Source organism: Bombus pascuorum, chromosome 9 (assembly GCF_905332965.1).
Source record: "Bombus pascuorum chromosome 9, iyBomPasc1.1, whole genome shotgun sequence".
NCBI lineage: Eukaryota > Metazoa > Arthropoda > Insecta > Hymenoptera > Apidae > Bombus > Bombus pascuorum.
The window spans coordinates 15,045,836-15,071,592 of record NC_083496.1 but is presented as its reverse complement, the minus strand read 5'-3'; the positions used below and the strand labels follow the sequence as shown (position 1 = coordinate 15,071,592).

At 34.7% G+C, this 25,757-nt stretch overlaps 2 protein-coding genes across 4 annotated transcripts in view; one reads left to right on the top strand and one right to left on the bottom strand.

Annotated features, from left to right (window-relative positions):
- The window catches only part of LOC132910331 (uncharacterized), a 456,316-nt gene that overhangs the window by 85,220 nt on the left and 345,339 nt on the right, over positions 1–25,757 (bottom strand). The window contains exons 4-5 of the mRNA XM_060965963.1: positions 24,117–24,260; positions 5,359–6,422 (exon numbers count right to left, since the gene is read on the bottom strand). Of these exons, the coding sequence (XP_060821946.1) occupies positions 5,359–6,422; positions 24,117–24,201 (1,149 nt within the window). The 5' untranslated portion in view covers positions 24,202–24,260. The remainder of the gene's footprint in view (positions 1–5,358; positions 6,423–24,116; positions 24,261–25,757) is intronic.
- The window catches only part of LOC132910340 (uncharacterized), a 182,689-nt gene that overhangs the window by 98,800 nt on the left and 58,132 nt on the right, over positions 1–25,757 (top strand). The gene's annotated exons all lie outside the window — the stretch shown is intronic.

Sequence of the window (25,757 nt, the reverse complement as noted above, 5' to 3'; positions counted from 1 at the left end):
TACTTTAACTCAATCTTTGAAATTCGAGTTTGAGAGGTCAAATTTATATACCTAATTTAATTTACAAGTTTATAAATATTTATAAGTTTATAAACTTATTTACAAGTTTATAAATATTTATAATTATCAAATTGTATTCTTTGTCAAATATCAACTACATTAAAGGGATTTGGTTAAAGTTTTACTTGAAAAAATCAAATTTAACATTACAATCATCCAGTTTCACGAAATTTCTTGAGAAACATTAGCGAAAAATATTCAGGATGCAAAGATCTCTGCAATATGAAATTCCGAGTCTTTCAAGACTTTTTAGACTTTTTGGAATCAGAAACTTTCTACGTTTTCTAGGACACCGGAAGTGCTCCCGACTACTCGATAAGAATTCTAGAACGAAATAAATAGGATACTGTTTCAAGAATGTCTTTCCAAGAAGAATACGCCAACATATATTTCAATGATAGTGAAATAGTGGTTCTTGAAAGATAACAAGAATTATAGTTTGGCTTTTTATTATTATTTTCCTTTTGTCCTTGTATGAATCTCTATAACACTTTCTAATCTAACATAGTGGAACAAATTCGAATAGCTGTGATCGTAACATACGATCGTAATCCGTTATCGTTGCTCTATATTCCAAATTCTATTTTCGGTACATCTCCAATTTTGAAAATCGGTCAGCCATTAAAAACGAGCGTTGGATTAATGCAACATTTCACTATACCAACTTCGGAAAAGGAGGAAAATATTTATGTTTGAGCATGTATACATATTTTTAATTTTTTTTTTTTTTTATGTATGTTCGATAATTTCTCCGAAACGGCTTGACCAATCGGGATGATTTATTATGCATGTTATAGGGTATGTTTTCCGGTTGGACCAGTTAAAAACAATTTTTCGATTTGGTCATCGTAAACAATTTTTTTTTTTTTTATTAAACTAATATTCTCGCACCGATCTCGTGTATGTTTGATGGTTTCTACGAAACCGTTTGACCAATTAAAACGATTCTTTTTGCATCTCGTAGAGCATGTTGCCCCGCTGATTCATTTACAAAATTTTATTGCATTTGCTTTTTGTATATTATTTTTTACAAAATTCCAATTTTTATGTATGTTTATTCGATTATTCAGAATTGGATTGAGCTATCGGAATGAGACCTTTTGCATCATCCAGGAATAGTCTCCTGCTTGGTTCCGTTTGCAAAATTTCTCAATTTCAAGTTCATTGTTAACTATTCGCAATTGCAAGGAATTTGTTGCTCATCAGTTTCATTTAATTCAGTGATTCCTCTGTGAATGTTGGACTGATATCGATATGATTAGAAAGCAGCAGCCTGGACGAGCGCTTTGAAATTACGTTTCTCAGTATAATCTTCAACTCGTGTTTGCAACGCATGAAACGTCGTTCTGTGGATTCATTTTCGGCCATAAGCCTACTTCCTTTGCAAAATGATATATGACGTACTATTAAGTTATAAAAATGTCCTTCTCTATCACAGGTCAAAGTATTAGGTTGTCCGAAAAGTATCCTTCGCAAACATGTTTTTTACAACAGTGTACCTTCATACAAAAGTGAAACCAAGTCTGTGAAATGTCGCAGTGTTTATCTCAACAGAACAAAATGGATAATATCTACTACAATAAAATAGTATAAAACAGAAATTGTCGTTCATCAATTATCATCTTATAAAGCAACAGAAACTTTTCAGAAAAAAAAAAAAAAAAAAAAAAAATAGTGCATCACCAGATCTGTGAAATGTCGCGGTATTTATCTCAGTAGAACGAAGTGAATGATACCTAATTCAATAAAATAGTATAAAACAGAAATTGTCGTTCATCAATTATCATCTTATAAAGCAACAGAAACTTTTCAGAAAACCTAATACAACAGTGCATCTTCGTACAAACGTGAAACCAAGTCTGTGAAATGTCGCGGTGTTTATCTCAACAGAACAAAATGGATCATATCTAATTCAATAAAATAGTATAAAACAGAAATTGTCGTTCATCAATTATCATCTTATGAAACAAAAGAAACTTTTCGGACAACCTAATAGATCAAAATCAAAGAGATACATATTCCACGGTCTAATTTTATCAACCATTTTTGTTTATTCCAACATAGATAATACAGACTCACTAAGGACACGTGAAAAGCAGAATGACAATACAACAGTGCGCCTTTGTACAAACGTGAAACCAAATCTGTGAAATGTCGCGGTGTTTATCTCAACAGAACAAAATGCATCGTACGTAGTTCGACAAAATAATATAAAACAAGAAACGTTGTGCGTCTGTTACTTCCTCATTAAACGAAAGAAACTTTTCGAACAACTTAATATAATATCGATGGCGAAGTACAGATGGTTTATTTTTTATTCCCATGCGCATACAGTCCATATCATTTTTTAATAATTAATAATAATTAAGAATTGGAGTAAGTAATAAATGGATAGGAATAAATGACCGCCCTATTAATGACAATGAAAACCATTTTACATCGACCCTGTAACATCGATCGCTTCACTAAAAAATGTGAAATAAAAGATTTTTCTTTTATTTGGATGTATTTTACAATCAATTCTCATTGAGAGTTATAAGTAAATTGAAAGATTTTTTGCCAAAAAAATATTACCGATTTGGAAAAGCTCTAAAGGAGTAATTTCTATTTCATTTGTTCTTTATTGTTTGACTATTTCATATCCGGCATATTAATTATATCGCAATCTTTTCGAAGACGGTGCAAAATTAGAAATACGACTAATATTTTGTCTATTTCCATTTTTAACTGCATACCATTAGAAATTGTAACGATTGGATTTATGTGCAATCTTCTGTAAAGTATTTATTATTATAAATTTATTTTATCTTAACGAAACAATATGTGAATTATTTCCATTACTTCAATTGCAAAATGCATTTGCATGAAATTCCGCTATTTTACTTCAACAGCATTATGTTTACTCAATCTATATGCATTATTTTATCACTTGATCTTTATTGGCTTAACGAAATAGAGAAATAAAAAGGACAAACCACGAGGAAAATTCTAACGAGTGGAACATTTCTACCTGCGTTCTCGGTATAACGATATTTTCCTTTTCATTCGATTTTATAATTGTATGCAACGAATGTTATAGAGCTGTGAAAGGGAAATTTAGCTAGCGGAAAGGCACGAAATCGATCCACGTTCTCGCCACTTCATCTCGCTTCATCATCGCGGGACCTTTTTATCGTGCGACACGGAGATCATAAAAATATAACAAGACCGTTGCAGCCGGTTTTTCATCATGACATCGCCCATCCTATTTCGCAAGTTGCATCAGCAGCCACCGCTACGGTCGCCGTCTCGTAAAAGCAACGGAATAATAAAGGTACCCCAAAGGGCAACGACAGTGACAGAGAGACGTGAAATAGATAAATTCTCGCTGCGACAAAGCGGAACATTTCGTACTCTGGTTTACTAGCAAAATGAAAAAGAGAAGCAACCAAAAAGATCCGCGAATCGACGATCGAATTTTCTAACGTACATTCTACGTGAAAGCGAATATGTAAAATTCATACAACGTTCTATTTATTTCTATTTGTCAGTTTAAATATTTTTTATATCTTCGCTGAAATATTACTTCATACCGTGCGACGATAAAGATAAATCAACGTTTTCCCTTGTTTATCGTATTTCCTCCTTAAGTTTCTTTCTTTATGAAACGTCAGATATGTGTATGTATATGTGATACTTATAAAGAAGAAAGGGGAGAATAAAACGTAAAATGAAAAGGGAGAAACAAATTTTACTTATGTATGTCTTTACGGAAAAAGCATCTCACCACGAGATAATAAAAGAAAATCAATGCTTCCCTTGTTTATCTTGTTTCTCCTATATTTTTTTTTATTTTATTTTGGTTTTTTACAATTTGTCCTTATGGACATTTGGTAAAGTTTTATATCTTATTGGTGAAAAAATAAATAAAATAAAAATAAATATAGCATGTGGGTGGCTACCCCCAGCGGGGTGCCAGCTTCGTTTTTTCTAAGTTATATCTTTTATGATTTTCTCCTGTATGTAACAAAATATATACAGTCTGTCTAAAAAGTAATGGGACAAATTCTTTTAATTTATTAATTCGAACATTCAATGTGTATGAAGATTTAAACATTCGTTTTATTCAAGCTCTGTTTTTGCAACATCGATATAACGTTATAAACGGTCGAGCAATAAATGAATAGATTTTTAGTGATATATTTTTGAAGTGACCTTGAGAAAATCATTGCCATATCATGTCTGTTTGTACGGCTGCACTGTTTTCTCTACGAGTTATTCATTGGAATTTTGAGTATACAAAGTGATTACAGAGAGTCGAATCAGACAAAGCAATGATATTTGCTTTTTATCAAAACATTCATAAACAATTGCTAGAATGAGCAAGTACATTATCACGTAAAAGAAATTAGACAGACTAACAGGTGCTATCTCTTTAATCGTTAATACCTAGATAGCAAATAATGTTTGATGCTCATAAAACATACTTTGATATGCAAACACAGCCTCAAGATATGAATAAAAACATTGCTAGATAGCAATTACACAACAATTTATAAGAAATATGACATTATAGAAAAATCGCCAAAGAAGAGTTACCAAAATACTTAGAAGGGAGGATGAAGTGAAAGGACAGAAAAATATTAGCAAGATTCAGATGTGGAAACGAGACCAAAGCAAGGGACTACTAGAAAGAAGAGAGAGAAAAAAGATGCAGGCTATGTAAAAGGAAAGAAGAAGACCCAAGACACGTGATAGAAGAATGCGAAATAATGGGAGGACCAAAGGGTGCAGAAAAAATACTAAACGAGACTGGAGAAGGACTAATGGAATTGAAAACAATAACGGAGAAGAGAAGGGCAATACAAGACGGGGAGGAACGACAATAAGGAAGCACAGCAAGGAGGAATAAGCCCCAAAGTTGTCATAGTTTTAGAGACAGAATATATAATGGAGTGCAATATGAGAAAGTAGATAAGAGGGGAGGTAAATAAGGAAATGATAATAATAAGAAATATAAGAAAATATAAGAAGATAAATATAAGGAAATATAAGAAAAGAGAGATAGACAAGAAAAGAGTTTAGATAGATATAAGGGAGGAGGCAATAAGGTGATAACGCCATAAGACTGAGAGAATGTAAAAAGAGTGACAGGTAAACGAGATGTAAAACCGAAAATTCGTCCAAAGCCGAAAGGCACAGACTAAGTAAAAATAATAATAATATAAGAAATATGAAGCCATTATTTTTCAGATAAACCGTATTTACATAACCAGAAAAAAGAAAGCGGAAAACAGAAGAAGGAAAAAGGGAAATTACCTCCTTGTTGCCAAGCATGCCGATTTTGCAGTCGAGCAGCATAGTGCTGCCTATTCTGGCAGTGATGTTTATCTCCTGATCGCCGTCTTCGAAGTAAGGCCCGAACTTGCCAAAGGCGCTGTCGACGCTGGGTAGCACAAACTTCCTACCGGGCAAGGGTCGCTGAGTGCTGCTAGGGTTAAGCTGATCGGGCTCCATCTCGGTTTTGATCGACGGTTTGATCTCGTAAAACGCCTTCGTCGACTTACCACCCGCCAACAGCAGGTTGTTCATCGGCCTGGAATGATCCTTCCTTGACTCCATGACGTTTCTTGGGTCTTCGTTATCTTGTTGTCGCTTGTCCGCGTCTTCTGCTTCTTTGCCAATTGCAGGTACTTGGAACGAGATCGCTCTTATGTCCTCGACGTTCTTCTGCTCGATCGGTTTCACCTCCGTGACGATAGTCTCACGGATTGACACGGTTGTAAACCTAATCGAGTTTCCTCTGCGAGATTTGTCCACGTTAGAACCATCTATTAACTCGTCTTCGTGCTCTACCACGTTCGACAGATCCTCGTCGTCTACCTGGACGCCGTGCAAGTAATCGTCATTCTTGGAACCAGGCGACCGGATCTCCAAAGGAACGATACTTGATACGATTTCTGCTCGATTCGGTCGAGTCGACGAGACGAAATCATTGTTCGCGAGTTCCACTTTGTTTTCAGAACTGTTGCGCTCTGCCGACTTTGCGTCTGATCCCAATGGATTGCGTTGCGGCTCGTGAACATCGTTCTGTGACACCGTGACAGGTAACAGGTTACTTTGATCCCTTTGCAATTCCGCGACGCTAACTTCGTCCATTCGCGACATGTTCACGAGGTTCTCGTGATCGGTGGGGAAGCTATGGATAGTTTTGGTTATTGGAGTTTCGTTGTTAGTATCGTTGACGTGCACTCGAAACGCGACCGCAGCTAGATCGCTGGCGACGGTCTGGTTCGCGATCCTTTCGTCCTCCTGGATACGATGGTCCTCCTCGTCCACTCCGAAATGATTGATGCTGGGCTCAATAGCGCCGCTGTCCGCTTCTGCGACAAAGAAGTGAACCAGACAAGTTACACTAGAGATTCGTTTCGTTTCCGGAAATAGGAAAGGGGCGAGGCAGAGGGTAATTCTTGTAACATTTGATACATTTCTTGATATTTGATACAATTCTTGAAACATTCCCAGTAGTCGGTTACTACTGAACGATTGACGAAGGGAGTAGAAGGTCAGAGGGTGGAAGAAGAAATATTAGGTTGTCCGAAAAGTGTCTTTCTTTTACAGACACGTCTTTTACAACGATGTATCTTTATACAAACATGAAATCTAATCTGTCGAACGTTGTGATCTTTATTTTGATAAAACAAAATGATTCGATAAGATTATATAAAATGGAAAATGTTGTGCATTCATTATTTCCTTACAAAACGAAGAAACTTTTCGGACGACCTGATATATAGATATTTTTAAACGAACGCATGATAACATTTGTCAATGAAGTTATATTTTTGCCACATGTTAGCCACATATATTTTTCGTATTACGTATATTATATGTGTAAACTCCCTAGAGTTCAAGTGTGATAGGGACTCTCTTTGTTTACGGACAGCACGACTTTCTTTGTTTCAGGAACAGCACGACTTTCATTGTTTCACGGACAGAGCGACTTTCTTTGTTTTACGGACAACTATTTTGAGAGACACTCATTTCCTACACGGACGGGCAGAAAGCAATATCAGAGATAGACAAGATCACAGAAAAAAGAATAATTATTTAAAACATTGAAGATTGACGGAGAAAGATCGGTAGCTGAGGACGTTGAAAATCGATTCTCGATTTTCAGGTAGACATTGCACAGAACTTGTTATTTACTGTTTACTGTTATCGGTTGGTATTAATGGTTGTTTACTCCCGTATTTCATTTAAGTATTTTCACAATAAACTCGATTTTCAGACTTCAGAATCGATCACCTGAATTACCCCGAGATTTACGACATTACGTATGTATATCGTATTATTCGAATATGTATATTTTTCTAGGCGAGTAGAAAGAAATAAGAAAAGGGAAGAGAGACCGCTGTGAGAAAATGTGTTGTTATGAAAAGCAGACTATATATTTGTGAATATACTTTGGAATGAAATACAAGAATTTTAATGTAGCAAAAAGATTAATCTAATTCATCAATAAACAAAGGTGCAAAACTTCCATCCATGGCTCTAACATCGATGGTGTCTACAGTGCTGATGTTTCGTCGTATAAACAAATTAATCGTTAAAATCGAATGCATACGATTAGCGGTAGACTAATTCATCGTTGTAATCTTTATCTTAATAGAACAAAATAGATCATACGTAATTCGGCAAAATAAACTAAAACGGAAAATGTTGTGCATCCATTATTTCCTTATAAAACGAAAGAAACTTTTCGGACGACCTAATATGAATGTTAGACGCATGGTATGAGGATCTTCATGTTATTGAGCTATGTTTTTTAGATTTATTTTTGAATAAGTATGTAGCCGCACTAGACAACAAAGAACTTTCCAGCGGTTCCGTCGGTACAAAATACACCATCGTAGACAGACTATTTACGACAATCCCACGAAACATAAGCAAGAAAACGATAAAGCGTAAGTCAAATACTCGGAAACGCTTCAAAATAAATGAAAATAAATCCAGTCATATAATCTTCACGCTGGAAAAACAATCCTGCCCACAGGTGACGATAAACAATACACCTATTCCAGATAAAGAGTCAGTCAGATATCTGAGCATGATTCTGGACAGAAGAATGACATGGAAACGACACACCGTAGAAAAATCCAAACAACTTAAATCAAAATTTAAAAAGTTCTACTGGCTCAATGGTAGACGTTCCAACTTTAGCGTACAGAGTAAAATAATGCTATATAAGACCATATTAAAATCTGTTTGGACCTATGAAATCCAACTATGGGGAACAGCGAGTAATTCCAGCATAGAAATTTTCCAACGATTTCAATCGAAAGCTCTAAGATCCTTAACACGTTGGACGCCCAGCGTGATTCGGCTAAGTTTCCTGCAGATCCCAAATCCGACCACCGGTACGCAGAATGTAAATAGAGTGACAAGCGAGAATTTATTGTTTATCGCCTTCGATTTATTGTAAAGAAAAGATTATTTAGTTCTAAAATGAAGAAAGCGATAAGCTTCACAGCTAGAGCATTCCGAGGGATCTTATGGCAGATATCTCAGATCTTTCATTTGGTCGAGAAGCATACTTGTGATGTACATCAATGGTTTGTTCATTCTCAAAATGTTCAGTAAACAACGTGAAAATATATTTGAAAATGAGGAGAGTAGTGATGGCGGTCTACAATTATTGTTCAAAGTGCTCTAAATCACCCCAAATGTGTTTGGAATGTTTTGACAATTACCATGCGATATGGCATAATGTAATATTTTATTCAGAATAATTAATAAACAGTATGCTATAATATGTTTTTAATATTTTTATGTTGTACATCCTTTATATAATATATGCTTGGTGATGGGTCCCCACAGAAGTATACCCGTCACATAGATATGGTTTACATGGTGACGAACGTGTTAATAGGTACATCTTGGTATGCTACCAACGAAAGAATACATCGCGACCTTAAGATACCCACAGTCAAAGAAAAAATAACCAAGTTCAGAAACAGATACAATATAAGAGTTAACAACCACCAAAACCCATTAGTTACCCAATTACTTGACACGACGGACTGGTAACCCATTAATTACCCAATTACTTGATCCGCAGACTAAAAGGACAATACCCTTTAGATTGAAACATTAGATTCAACTAGAATCAAACATACTATAAACTCTTATAATCCAAGTTACAATACCACGTGAAAATAATTTACTTATAATTCTCAATGAGAATTGATTGTAAATAGTCTACCAAAAAAAAAAAAAAAAGTTAGAACCAAACATACGATAATCATCTATTATACACGATATAGTAGCACGCCAGAATAATTTACTTATAATTCTCAATGAGAATTGATTGTAAAATTCTTCCAAATAAAAAAAAGAATACTTGGAAGAAGGCGTACGTGGCGACGGCCGCGGACGGTTACGATCACGTGCCTAGTGGTGATATTGAGAGGCGACAAAGAAGAAACGAAATGGATCAAGAGAAGAGTTGAGTTATGACCGAGAAGCGTGATTGAGCAGTCGAAATCGAGAATTGTTAATAAATATATTGTAAAAAAAACGCCGAGTATTTCATTGACACCCTACACGTCCTACTAAACCACCTCAAGTATCTAGAAGAATCGAATTATTAAAAGATTCATCTATCCTTGTTAGCAAAATAACATAAATCAAAATGTGTTTCTCAAATTATCACTTCGGTGTTTTCCAAAGTTAGAATCTTACAAAGTTAGTTAGAAAATTACAAGACGATACTTTATACAGCTTTATGATAATTATTTTCTTCGCTGATAATTTTGTCAATAAAACAAGGTATGTTCAAAGACAGTTCTTTATATTTTTAAAAAACCAATACCTTTGCATCATTTTGTTTCAACAAAACTATATAAATATTAGACCTTCTTTACTCATCGATCGAAAAATTACCAAAAACTACAAATTCTCAGAACGAAAAGTTTCATTGCAATAAAAATTTGCTCTCTGTTTGAAAACGGGAATATAATATAGTATATTCTCCGAAAAACTCTACAAATATCAAATATCGCCTATTCTGTATGCAACAGAAGTATAGAAATATCAAACCATCCATAGGTTGAAAAATTCCCTGTAAACTACCAATTCCCAGAACAAAATGTTTCATTGCGTATGTTCTCTTCACTTCAGAAACATCGTTGAAATATAGTAGTATATTCTCTACAAACCTCTACTAGTATCAATGTTTCCATATTCGCCAATAAAAAACTTTCCGAAAACTGTAAGGTCCCAAATTTTCTTTTCGATATCAATCGATCGAATATTCTCTACAACAGTATCAAAATTTCCATATTCGTTAATAAAAGACTTTCCGAAAACTGTAAGGTCCCAAATTTTCTTTTCGATATCAATCGATCGAATATTCTCCACAAAAGTATCAAAATTTCCATATTCGCCAATAAAAAACTTTCCAAAAACTGTAAGGTCCCAAATTTTCTTTTCGATATCCATAGATTGAAAATTGTCAGAATTCATGAGTTTTCTGAATCAGATGTTGAAAAACATGTTCTTTCTGTATTTATCAATTAAAAATTCCCAAAACTTCGCAATTTCAGAAAGAAACGTTTCGTCGCGATCAAAATTTCCTCTTCCATATTCGTAGGTGGAAAATTTCCGAAAACCACGATCTTCCAGAACAAAATGTTTCTTGCGACAGAATTTAGAATTTTCTTGAAACCAAGATTTCTGGATGTTCTTTTACTTCTGTAATTACTTAGAATGAACAGGCTCGTCGGATATACTCGTTGTGATATTAGATTGCATACAATTATAAAATCGAATGAAGGGGAAAATATCGTTATACCGAGAACGCAGGTAGAAATGTTCCACTCGTTAGAACTTTCCTCGTGGTTTGCCCTTTTTATTTCTCTATTTCGTTAAGCCAATAAAGATCAAGTGATAAAATAATGCATATAGATTGAGTAAACACAATGCTGTTGAAGTAAAATAACGGAATTTCATGCAAATGCATCTTGCAATTGAAGTAATGGAAATAATTCACATGTTTTGTTAAGTTAAAATAAATTTATAATAATAAATACTTTGCAGAAGATTGCACATAAATCCAATCGTTACAATTTCTAATGGTATGCAGTTAAAAATGGAAATAGACAAAATATTAGTCGTATTTCTAATTTTGCACCGTCTTCAAAAAGATTGCGATACAATTAATATGCCTGATATGAAATAGTCAAACAATAAAGAACGAATGAAATAGAAATTACTCCTTTAGAGCTTTTCCAAATCGGTAATATTTTTTTGGCAAAAAATCTTTCAATTTACTTATAACTCTCAATGAGAATTGATTGTAAAATACATCCAAATAAAAGAAAAATCTTTTATTTCACATTTTTTAGTGAAGCGATCGATGTTACAGGGTCGATGTAAAATGGTTTTCATTGTCATTAATAGGGCGGTCATTTATTCCTATCCATTTATTACTTATTCCAATTCTTAATTATTATTAATTATTAAAAAATTATATGGGCTGTATGCGCATGAGAATAAAGAATAAACCATCTGTACTTCGCCATCGATATTATATTAAGTTGTTCGAAAAGTTTCTTTCGTTTAATGAGGAAGTAACAGACGCACAACGTTTCTTGTTTTATATTATTTTGTCGAATTACGTACGATGCATTTTGTTCTGTTGAGATAAACACCGCGACATTTCACAGATTTGGTTTCACGTTTGTACAAAGGCGCACTGTTGTATTGTCATTCTGCTTTTCACGTGTCCTTAGTGAATCTGTATTATCTATGTTGGAATAAACAAAAATGGTTGATAGAATTAGTCCGTGGAGTATGTATCTCTGTGATTTTGATCTATTAGGTTGTCCGAAAAGTTTCTTTTGTTTCATAAGATGATAATTGATGAACGATAATTTCTGTTTTATACTATTTTATTGTATTAGATAGGATCCATTTTGTTCTGTTGAGATAAACACCGCGACATTTCACAGACTTGGTTTCACGTTTGTACGAAGATGCACTGTTGTATTAGGTTTTCTGAAAAGTTTCTTTTGCTTTATAAGATGATAATTGATGAACGACAATTGCTGTTTTATATTATTTTATTGAATTAGGTATCATTCACTTCGTTGTACTGAGATAAACACCGCGACATTTCACAGACTTGGTTTCACGTTTGTATGAAGGTACATTGTAAAAATCACGTTTGCGAAAGAAAGATACTTTTCTGACAATTTAAATAGGTTAAATAATCGCATTGACGCATCTTTTAGTACTTATCGAAAGATGACGTTTCATCATCTCACTAAAGCGACCCGGTTCTTGCGTTCTATGAATATGTAACTCTGTCTCTGTATGGCGCGTGACTCGAGCGCGGATAACAAGGAGAAGAGAGAATATCGTAGCCCTCGGGCGGCTCCGCTGCACACACTCTATACTTTGCACGAGACTTTCAAGTGAGATACGCGTCATTTGTAATTTCACGTCGAAGCGAATATCTCGCGAGCGAGAACTCGACCCAAGCCTCTTTTTCCATGGTTGCGTCAGGTAGTTGGCGTATCGACTCCTTTCTTCCAACCTTTACACGAGCACGTACCGACGATTTACTCTTCTCAAACTTCCATTTTGTACGCCTCTCCATTATGTCTTCTGTTCTTGTTCAACTATGTGTGATATGAGATTAATGAAAATTATGATACACCTGTGATACTCGGATTTAACGTAAAATACACGTGGATGAGGGATTTGATGTATACATTTGAGTGTCAGGGACTTAATATGTAGATAAGGATACAGAGCGATATATTACGTGCGCAAAGTAGTAATACTGGATTAATTAGAGCTGAGAAATGTGTTCTTGCTAATGGATTTTACGTAGCCTTATTGAGCAACTTATACTATAATAGATTATAGTAAATATTCAGATTTGAATATTTTTTATTTCTCTCCTATCTCTTCCTTTTTCTTCTTTCTTTTCTTTTCATCTATAAGAGAAGTTATTAGTTAATAATAATAAGTTGTACATATTTCAGAAGAATTTTTTTTTTATTTGGAAGTAGTTTACAATCGATTCTGATTGAAGTGAATAATAAGTGATTATGGTATATTTGATTCCAGCTGAATCTAATGTTTAAATTTAGAGGGTAATGTCTTTTTAGCCTGCGGATCGAGAGAGGAATAAATTTATACCAGTCGTATTACGATAAAATATATTAAACGAGATTGAAGAACTCAAATTTTATGGGCGAAGTTAAATTTGTACAGGACGTCTGACAATTTTCTGGCTCAACAACTGCATTATATACGTAGTCGTTAGCGTTGCACTATCATATGAATCTTAAATTCAAAAATCCTGATTACTTAACATACATTCAACCTTCTATTTTCATCGCCCACACTCTTCTCCTTAAAACGTCGTCTTATTGTAAGAAAAATTAAAAACTAAATTTTTAAGAAGTCCAGAATGAATAAGCACGCGTGATTTCTAACGAACATCTACTTTATCCTTAATCGAAATTCTATAGTTTATATTTTATTCTTTTGTAACAATTAATTCCAACGTTCTTCAACTTTCGCTTGAGCACCGCCTGAGGAGAATTACCGGAAGTTCTAGAGGAAGTAGTTCGTCTTGTTGCGCATTCTTTCCATACGTTGGCACGAAACTCACGCCATTTACCGTAGGAATTATAACGCGGATTAAAATTTCGTCGCATTCTTCCGTGGCCGGCATTCACGAAACGTTCTCGCTGGAATGCCCTTCCGGAACGAAATAGCCGCCATGGCGGCCGGAAAAATTCCAGACGGCTGTCGCCCGTGGTAACAATGCTACCATCTAATTTCTTTTCCTCGCGGTCTAGCGTGTTCTCCCTTCCGTTGAAAAAATATCATCACACTCTGGAAACTTCATTTTAATGCGTTCCATTGGATGGTGCTTTCTTCTTTTATTTATTCATTTTTATCAGGGAAGGCGATGTTGAATAAACGAATTTACTTGTAAAATTAAAATTTGCTATTATAAATAAAAATCAGAAACGCAACTTCATGGAATTTCTGACCTCGCGTTAATAATTAAGTTTTGATTTCGTGACTATTAATTTGTACATTGATCTATTTATGCAGTACATTAACACTTTGTCATCCACATAAATATGCTAGTAACTTTAACAATTTGCGCGTGACACCAACGTGGTGTCAGCAGATACTAAAATTTGGCCTGCACTTGACAACACGTTGGTGTCACCGAACGTGAAAATGTTACTTTATCTTTTTATGAAAGAAGTTCTGTTGTTTGATTGAGAGAAAAAGAGCGGGTTAGGAAAGTAACATAACCTAAAAATTGGAAGAATTTTTAAAAAATCCAAGTAAAGGGGTACAAATTTTGAAAATAAATTATGTTGTTATTTCTGTATTCAGAAATAGGATTACAATAGCTAATTTGGATAAATCTATCACATTGTTCTGAGCCGAAAAATCTTTTTTGCACTTTCTTACATGGACTAGGGATAAAAGCAAAAGAACATCTCAAACCTATCGGTTGTATCTGGAACTATCTTCTAGTTACTTTTTATTGTAACTAGCGCATATGCATATGGATGGCGAGCGCAAACTCACGTTGTCATTTTCAACAAATTATCTAATTTATTTGGACAACTAATTTAGGTTTTTAGAAAAGTTATCAAGAGTTTTAAGTTTTTAGGTATGCATTTATGATAATCCACTATTTTCGGCTCACAACCATGTTGAAGAAAGGTAGAAGAAGGAAGAAATATCTTAAATCATACTGTTAGGTCAAATAGTTACATATTAATTTGCAAGATATTTTGAAGTGTATGCTTACATAAGAAAATAATACTTCTTCGAGTCTTAAAATTTACCTCTAGAAGGATTTAGTTCCAATATTTTTCGAATATGTCTGGAAGTAGTAGAAATTCAAAGAAAGCAAAAGAAGAAAAAGAAGTTTGGATACCACTGTGTAAAATCATACAAAGCAGTATCATGGAGATTTTTGTTACTATTACAAGGGAGAGAATAAAGATTGGAGGAATGCTGGCACGATTTTTAAAGACACGAGGACATTTACGACGCTACACCCTCTTTTCGGCGATGTTTCATGGAAGATCAAAGAGAGTACCGGCTTTTTGTTTTTCACAGTTACTGTCTAAACTGGATTTCCATCTGATAGGTCGATATGTGCTGTTTCCAACTAATCACCAAATTTCATAATACAACGTCCAACAAACTAATGGTCAGATACTGTGAAAAATCGTATTTTTATGAATATATAGAGATATGGAATTAAATAAAGATTTACTTCATCTAGTAAATATTATCACCGGTACTATACTTAAAATATTTTTTCTATCTTCACATATCATATATGTTAAGGTTATTGGGTGTATGTGAATACAAAAGAACACGTGGATAAATTGTAAGGTAGAAAATATATATTTATTTTGAATATAAAAAGGTAAGTAAAAGTTCGAAATATAATTGAGCTGATATGACTGAAAAACCCTGAAGCCAATGTTGCATGTGTACCGTTTATGATTTGCCTTCGACGCAGTCTTTTGATGGCTTCAGTGCTTGAGAAAACTAAAGACCAGATGTAGAGTTTTCTTAGGAGTGGTAACCACTTCAACAATATGTATTGTCTCACTTATAAATTTTCCATAAATGTATTATAATCTGTAGTCTACTAATAAATAAAGACCTGTTTGTAAGGTAACTTGAAATTTTTCTCATCATTAGACTGAGGATCTGGACAGAAGATTGACATGGAAACAACATATCTTAGATAAAACCAAACAACTCAAAGCAACATTTAAAAAATTCTACTGGCTCATCGACTGACGTTCTAACTTAAACACGCAAAGTAAAATTACATTATACAAAGCCATATTAAAACCTGTTTGGACCTATGGAATCCAACTATGGGGAATAGTAAGTAATTCTAACATAGAAATTCTTCAACGATTCCAATCGAAAACCTTAAGATCCCTAATAGATGCACCTTGGTACGTCACCAACGAAACGATACATCACGACCTCAAGATACCCACAGTCCAAGAAGAATTATCCAAATTCAGCAATAGACACAGCACAAGAGTTAACAACCACCAAAACCCTCTAATTACTCAACTACTCGACACGTCGGAACAGATCCGCAGGCTAAAAAGACATTACACCTTAGACCTAAGCTCTGGATTCAAATAAAATCAAACATACTATAAACACTTATTAATCACGTCATAGTTCCACACCAGATAAATTTTCTTAAAATCCTCTAACGAGAATTGATTGTAAAATAAACGCAAATAAAAAAAAATCATTAGACTGAGGATGTTGATGCATTTACTTGGAAATTGAAATATGCAAATACACCAAGAATAAATATAATATACAAAATTGCACAAAATATCCAAAGTAAAGCGGTCGTTATAATATTTGGAGTGTAAAACAAATATTTATTTAGGTCCCATTTCTTTAGCTGTCTTTATTCGCAGTATAGTCATAGCTAGTACATCATTTGGAGCATGTTTCTATCGAAGAACCAATTATAAAAATCATCTAGACCATGTGCTAGGGTTATAATTCCTGCAATAATATCGTGGATTGACCTATACAAAATAGCATGTTACAGAGTGGAAAAAAAGACGGATGAAAGAAGCGAAGGACGTGCGAAAAAGTTGTACTAATTTGCCGTAATTGCTGGCCGAAGAAAGGGCGATCAGTCACGTAACTTCGCTTAATTGCGGAACAGTGCACATCGATCATAATTTTTCGCGATTTGCAGCTCGTGCTTGCCGGCGAATTTCGCGGATTATTTTTGCCACTCTCGTTTGTTCGCAACCAAAATTTTTTCCCTCGTTATCAGACCGATTCCTTCTCTTTCTTTTCGCACAAGCCTCTTTCATTACACTGCGGATATTGCGGATATTGAAGGAAAATGTTTACCGCGACGTTATGGATCCGTAAGGTGAGCTTAGCTCGCGCGAGAAGCAGAGGCAGCGCGATTACACGTCAGGCTAATCGGAAGTTGCGGAGAGGAAATCGTTGAAGAGCGATCGTAGGTACGGAAATGAGCGGAGAATATTTTGTAGAATCGTAGACTCGTTCAAGCACTGAAAAGTTAGCTCCCTAGGAGTCGAAAAACACTAGCGTGTTTAGAAGTGTTTTTCAGAATTGAGGTTGGAAGGAAAGTTGGAAGTAAGATGAAAGGACTCAGGAAACTTTTCATCAAAGAGAAATCCGAAAATTAGCTATAGGGTGGTGGACAGAAAATGTTTGAAGCTGATACTGTTATTCATGAATATAATATTAGTAACTTCAGATCTAGACATTTTTTACTATTTAGTTTTATCTGGACTTGTTCTGGACTGGATGTTCTTCGCTTAAGTTTACCATTTAAACTGTCTAAAAGATTCTAAAAGATTCATTATTCATATATATATGGAATAGGTATATTGTTTATCGTCATCTGTGGGCAAGTTTGTTTTCGTAGCGTGAAAGTTATGGCTGGATTTGTTTTCGTTGACTTTGAAGCGCCATTTGCGGAACCATTCTTCCATAGAGTCGAGACCTCGCTGGAGGCAATTGTCGGGTCTGACTATTGAGATATGTATAACTTTATGCGCTAGCCTAGATTAGGTGCGTAGTAAATACATGTATGTAAATATTAGTGTGTGGAAGTACGTGTGTGTACGGCGTCTCGAAAACAAAGGATGTAAACAGTTCAGTCGGTTAACAGTCTGGTATGGCAGTAGGTGAGACAAAGGAAGTGCTGAGACGCGCGCAAGTGCGTATCGATGAATATCTTTGAAATCATGTATCAAATAAATATATAACTATTCTAATACAAATTCCAAGTGTAAATTTAGTGTTCCAATACCATTATTTCGGGTATTAAGATGCAAAATTCTCAAGAAATCCATAAACATCAAATCTTATAAACCGTTCGAGTGTCATAAAAAATTGGGACTCAAATCAACAACATGCTAAACAAATGAATCATAGAACCATCGGACAGTCCATATAACGCTCCAATTTGGGTAGTTCCAAAGAAATTAGACGCAAACAAAAATGGAGAATCGTTATAGATTTCAGAAAATTAAACGAGCAAACAGACCAAAACGCGTATCCTTTACCAAATTCGGACGAAATACTAGATCACTTAGGCAAAGCTAAATTTTTCTCAGCCCTAGACCTCCCGTCAGGATTTCTCCAGATACCCATGGAACAAAAATCTAAAAAGCACACACAATTCGAGATACGTGATTATTAACTCTTGATTGTTAATCGTTGATCGTTGATAGTTAATCGTTAACCCATTTGCATGCAAAATTAATTAGTCTTCTATCAGCAAGCGCGGATTATTACGCACGCTGCGACTGCTTTTTATTTCAGTCGCTAAGTATTCTTCAGACATGAGAGATCACGTTTGACCCGTTTGTCAGCATCTCGCCTATATCGGTTTATTGTATCGACCATTTTAAAGAATTCCACGAGAAATAATATGATTTAATTTCTTATTTCTTATTTTTTTTAAATAAATAATTTTTTCTTTTTTCCTCTGTTATAAAGAATGTAAGATGCGATGTTTGCGAAGTAACATTGTCTACCAATCGTTTCGAACAATAAATTTCCGATAAATTCCATGAAGAATTCGGATGTCATTTACTGCACCTACGACCAACCGCGCACGGTGATAGTCTAGTCCTCGTAAGTAGGACCATGATGCAAATGGGTTAATCGTTAATTGTTGATGGTAAATTGTAGACTGTTGATTGTTAATACTTCAATAAACCTTTTTTGTTGAACATCAAGAGTATTTCTTATGGGCACCTTCACCAACAACCACCTCATACTTGTCCCTGTTTTATACATCTTTAAAGAATGATTTAATTAATAGAATCATAAATTTAATATATTCTATTCTGAAAGTACTATATATAACTTAAATTGAATATAATTCCAAGCATTTTTGGAACAACCACCTCATACTTGTTCCTGTTTTATACATCTTTAAAGAATGATTTAATTAATAGAATCATAAATTTAATATATTCTATTCTGAAAGTACTATATCTAACTTAAATTGAATATAATTCCAAGCATTTTTGGAAGATAATTAATATAATAATAATATCAGGATCTTCTTACTTTGAAATAAGACAATTGCTATTTAATTCTAAGGGGTAACAGGAACTTAATTGCTTTTCGACATAAATCACAAGACTAATATTTGTAACTCAGTCACAAAATACCGGTACGATGTTTTATCTTCGATGATGGACGTGATTAATCTTTGGTAGGTCAGTTGTTTACGCGTAAACGAATTTCACAGATTATTTCCGGCCGACGCGGTGGGTAGTGTCATAAAAAGCGACGAACTGTGATCTCTTCTCGTGTTATGTGTTTTTTTCACTCGATCGATGGAGCACGGTGAACGGTCAAAGCATTTATCGGCCGGCCGAACAGAATCGCTTACGCAGCGATACATGTGACCGGAGTAAATAATCGCGTTCGTCGCGAAAATTCGTCGGACTTTGCGCGTCACCGACAAAAACCGATAGAAGAGTCTATTCAGTGATACGATGGTAAAATTACACTATCGCGTCAATTCCATTCTATTGCAAGATGCAAACGAATTGAGTACCTATTGTGTTGTCTTCTGCTTCTGGGTTTCCAATATTATTAATGGTTTATATATGTATATTGATGGAAAGTGTAAAATGATAATTGAGGTGTCAAAGGAAGGCATCGATTCTTTAAAATTATTAATATTTCAAGCAAAAGTATTGTTAGCGATCATCGCTACCACGGTTTGTATCACAGCTATCGCTATCACGATATTTCGTTTAGAGTACCTGGGCGATTGCATGAAGGAACACTTCACGCCTGGATGCACTGGCTAACTAGTCGAAATTCTAAGCTCAGCATAGAAAATAAACTAAAAATCTACAAAACGATAATAAAACCAATTTGAACGTACGGAATACCGCTATGAGGAACAGCAGCAATGAGTCATATAAATAAACTAGAGTCGCTATAATCGAAGGTACTGAGAACAATAGCCAACGCCCCATGGTATGTCAGAAATGAGAATATAGACAAACACTTAAAAATACCAACGATTAACACGTTCATCGTCACGTCGCACATATCTATGCGACGGGTATACTTCCATGGGAGCCCCGTCACCAAAGGGTGGTGACGCTCTTCTTGTTCGAGTTAATTAAATATAGGATATTATATATAAGATATACAACATGAAAATATTAAAAACACATTGTACCATACTTTGTATTAATTTGTATTCTAGATAATATATTACATTATCCTATATCGTATGGTATTCGTTAAAACACTCCAAACACATTTGGGGTGATTTTCGAATAATAGTCACAAACTGCTCTCCTCACTTTCATATATATTTTCACGCTATTTACTAAACATTTTGAGGAGGAAAAAATCACTGATGTACGTCTCACAAGTATGCTTCGCGACTAAATGAAAGATCCGAGATATCTGCCATGAGATCCCTCGGAATACTCTAGCTAGAAAGCTTATCGCTTTCTCCATTTCAGAAATAATTAATCTTTCCTTTACAATGAATCGAAGGCGATAAACAATAAATCAAAGGGGATGAACGATGAATTCCTGTTTATCGCTCTATTTACGTTCTACGTACCAGCGGTCGGATTCGGGCCCCGCAGGAAACTTAGCCGAATCACGCTGGGCGACGAACGTGTTGAAGAAGAAATCCCAGTTACGCAGAAAAACACAAGGAAAAAACGGCAACACATCTGAAGGGAGCAAAACTGTCACAGAAAGAAGACTAAAAAGAAAACACCCCACTGGCTTCACTAAAGGAATAAAATAGTCAAACTCGAAGATAGTATCCCGCTAGGGGTAGCCATCCACATGTAATTAAGCAATTAACACTTTACTGACCGCTAGCGGTTCAATAGCATAGCAGTTCGGGCGCAGATTCTCCCTGGCACTACCATTCTTTTCGTTCATAGCGAACGGTAAGTTTTTCAAATTGATATAAAACTGTGAGAGCTTGCAAAACAACGCAACTGACGCAACTGCACAAGGTACCTTAGTACTAAATAACAAATTATTGCTCAAATAAAGAGAAAAATTGTCGGCGACAAAAAGCTGATTAATAGACTATCGGTCGATAAAGTGTTAAGCTAGAAAAATTTGCCAAATGTCCAGCTAGACAAATTGTAAAGTACAAACTTGAGGTGTACATGTTAGTAGTTGTAGTAGCCTGTTAGTGCGAGTAGTCGTCGTGATGGGTTCTGCTGCGGGCTGTAGATGTGGCTGCTGAGGTACTGCTGTATTTTTCTTCTAATTTAGATGCGTGGAAGAAAAATCTCGACTCCGGTCGCCGGGATTTGAACCCGAGTCCCGAGAAGTTCGTAACCTAAGGCGCTAACCACTGCGTTGCCGTCGCCCGACACTAGTTAGTGTCGAGTGCCGCCACGAATTAAATAATAAAAAAGAAAAACTTCACGCCTAGAAGATCACTTAAATTCCTACTACACACAACCGTGTCATAAATTAAGGATTCCAAGCGGTCATTTCTCACTACTATTCTTTTGTCTATTTTTGTCATAGTCATCTAAGAGGCTACCTTTCATGATCCTGCGGATGGAAAAGGGTGGCGAAGTTTCGCGGAGATGCTAATTGGTTTTTGTTTTTATGGAGACACGCTAAGCAGCAATCTTGAAGACTCTCGATGAAGAGGATAACTCTTGTAGGAGGTAAACCAGGAAGAAAATTATAGTTTAGAGTCAATGTCAAAAACCAAGAAAGTACCAAGATCACGTAGTTCAGAAAATTCATTAGTCAGTAAAATTCATCAAATAGCTCAGTTTCATTATGCTCCAATTCAGTCCGTCTGATTCAAGGGACACACTTAGAATCACGTCTCTGAATAGATCGAAATTAGGTGGTCCTTCAGGCGCTAAACGGTATATATTGTGCTATACAGGGTGCGCCGTTAGAATTCGGACAGAATTCAATTTGTAGTTCCCACCATATTAGAATTCAGATGTTTGTGCTGATTGACTCTGAAGTTAGTTAAATATGTCAATAAGTCTTCTATAACCTCAAAATGACAGAACTCGTTAAGCAAAACCCGGAATACGATAGAAGAGCGGCGATTATAGAAAGTCTTCGCGCCGGGTGGATGCCAAAGTGAATCGGAGGAACGACCGTTGGCTGGCCCACAATCTCGAAGATGTTCCTGTTGTGGGCAAAACCAAATTTCCAGCAAGTGTTCACGTTTTGAGCGTTGTCTCAAGTGAGGGCGACGTCATGCCTCCGCACTTCTTCCAAAAAGGCGAAAGAATCACAAAGGAGGTTTATTTGGAGGTCCTGAAGACAGTAATAAAGCCGTGGATGGAAATTACGGCTTCTGGAAGGCCGTATTTATTTCAACAAGATGGCGCACCTGCTCACACAAGTCATCTTGTTCAAAATTGGCTCTCTGACAATGTGGACATGTTTTGGTCGAAAGATTTCTGGCCTCCTAACAGTCCCGACCTAAACCCATTGGACTATTACGTGTGGGGCGTTATCGAGAGACAAACTAATAAATGCAGGCACCCCAACGTCAACTCCCTACGAGCTGCTATCGAGTCAGAATTCGCGACAATTAAACGCGACCAGTTGAAGTCAGCGTGCTCGCGCTTTAGAGCAAGAATAGAGCAGGTCATAGAGGCAGAGGGTGGTTACATAGAATAAAAGTTCTCAGCAAGGACCCTTTAAATGAGATATAACAACATTTTCATGTGTTTTTGTGTATTGACTTAAATAAACAACTTTCTGCACAAAACTTCTTTTGTCCGGATTCTAACGGCGCACCCTGTAAGCAAGGTCAGGAGAAATTGCTTAAATTATCGAACGGAGCAAACTTCTAACCCTAACAGGTACTTAGACCCATCAGTATGATATTAAAAATATAAAGGAATTCTTTTTTCTAATGTGGTGTTCAACTACGAACGTTTGGAAATCTACTGATTCCTAGTTCTAAATTCATAGTCACGGAATTGAAGCAATTATTTAGAGAAATATAAAAGATTCAATAAATCTATATATAATATATATAATAAAGGTTTCACACATTCCGAGAAAAATATCTAAGCTTGATATCAAAAATATAAAAGAAAGATGCTGTAAAATCCTTTTTTCTAATGTGGTGTTCAACTACGAACGTTTACAAATCTACTGATTCCTAGTTCTAAATTCATAGTCACAGAATTGAAGCAATTATTTAGAGAAATATGAAAGATTCAATAAATCTATATAAAATATATATAATACGGGTTTCACATATTCCGAGAAAAATATCTAAGTTTGATATTAAAAATATAAAAGAAACATGTTGAAAAATCCTTTTTTCTAATGTGGTATTCAACTACGAACGTTTGGAAATCTACTGATCCCTAGTTCTAAATTCATAGTCACGGAATTGAAGCAATTATTTAGAGAAATATAAAAGATTCAATAAATCTATATATAATATATATAATAAAGGTTTCACACATTCCGAGAAAAATATCTAAGCTTGATATCAAAAATATAAAAGAAAGATGCTGTAAAATCCTTTTTTCTAATGTGGTGTTCAACTACGAACGTTTACAAATCTACTGATTCCTAGTTCTAAATTCATAGTCACAGAATTGAAGCAATTATTTAGAGAAATATAAAAGATTCAATAAATCCATATAAAATATATATAATAAAGGTTTCACATATTCCGAGAAAAAATGTCTAAGTTTGATATTAAAAATATAAAAGAAACATGTTGTAGAATCCTTTTTTCTAATGTGGTGTTCAGCTACGAACGTTTGCAAATCTACTGATTCCTAGTTCTAAATTCATAGTCACGGAATTGAAGCAATTATTTAGAGAAATATAAAAGATTCAATAAATCAATACAAAATACAATACAGGTTTCACATATTCCGAGAAGAAATATCTACGTCTTTTGTTGTTTATAAATAAAAAGATATTATAAAACACAGAAGAATATTTACCAGATGGCATGGCAGTGATCATGATGGAGACAATGGCGATGACGCCGAGCGCCGATGCGGTCGGCCGCATTCTCCTACCGGTCATATCGAGGATCCGCTCGCTCTCAGCCTTCAGGGATCTGCTCCATTTCGTTCATCTTTGTTCTGCGTAAAAATAAATTTTTACAGATTACAATTATTTGACGTTAAAATATTAAAGAATATTATTAGGTTGTCCGAAAAGTTTCTTACATTTTATAAGGAAATAATGGATGCACAACATTTTCCGTTTTATGTAATTTTATCGAATCATTTTGTTCTATCAAAATAAAGATCACAACGTTCGACAGATTAGGTTTGATATTTGTATAAAGATACATCGTTGTAAAAGACGTGTTTGTAAAACAAAGACACTTTTCGGACAACCTAATATTATTATTGTGATGAATTCATATCATTAGTTAATAAATTATTGTAAAGAATTTTCAGAGGCTCGACCAGTAAATTCATCGATTATTCATTAAACTTCATAAAAAATATGCTTTGAAAATATAAAGTGCTTTCTATCGATATTTTTATCCCTCGTTTGAAATCGCACCCTCATCTTAATTACCAAGAGTTAGTCTCCTTACACGAACCAGAATGTTATTAAATTCCGCTGTCAGGGCGTGTCTCAGCCAACGTTTAATTAAGAGAAACTTTCTCAAATGGAGATTTTTAAACTTTCTATCGAATGGGAATCGAGCCAATGTAGTGTATTTTCAAACAATTGACATTTGCTATTGGATTCCGATCCTCCTTGCTTAAGCCATTACATAGAACTCAGAAAGTGCTTCTAAAATGTTAATTAAATTTACTATACGTTAAAATAACGTATGGATAATAAATGAAACGATTTTTAATATTTTATCGTACTCTATAAATCCTATCATTTTTTAGGATTTTGTGACATATCATGAAACTTCTATTTTATTCTGCATCAAGTTATATGTTTTACTTATAATTCTCAATGAGAATTGATTGTAAAAAGTCTACCAAATAAAAAAGAAAGTTTTATTCAACCATGATATACGCATATATAAATTAAAAATGGTTTTCGAAATGTAGATTGTTATATGTTTGTTGCATTAAATGATTCTCGTTATTTCATAGAATTCTCTGATTTTAGTGCTCTGTAACTTTTACTTTATTCTGTTCTACATCAAATTTTATTTTTAGCTACGATATGCATCATAATTAAAACGAATGAATTTGAAACTACAATAATACGAATTACTATTAAAATTTCGCTACACTTTACGTATCACGAAATTCTGTATGTACCATGAAATTCATTTGACATATCTATATCAAATTAAATCAAACTTTACATAAAATTATAATATTCATACATATTAGTATACATTGGAAATGACCGAGGTATCACATTCATAGTAATGATTTTTATCATTTCACAAAATTTCCTGATGTATGTATCACGAAACATTTACTCTATTTCAGATCAGCGTGCACCGTAAAAGCTACGTATAACCCATCACGTCACTTCAGCATGCACTAACAGAACCGAAAATTCAAAAACCATTCGATATCTCCTATATATCACACTAATATCTCAACGATTAAATCCAGCTACTCTACAAATTCGGGCGAGTAGTGGTACAT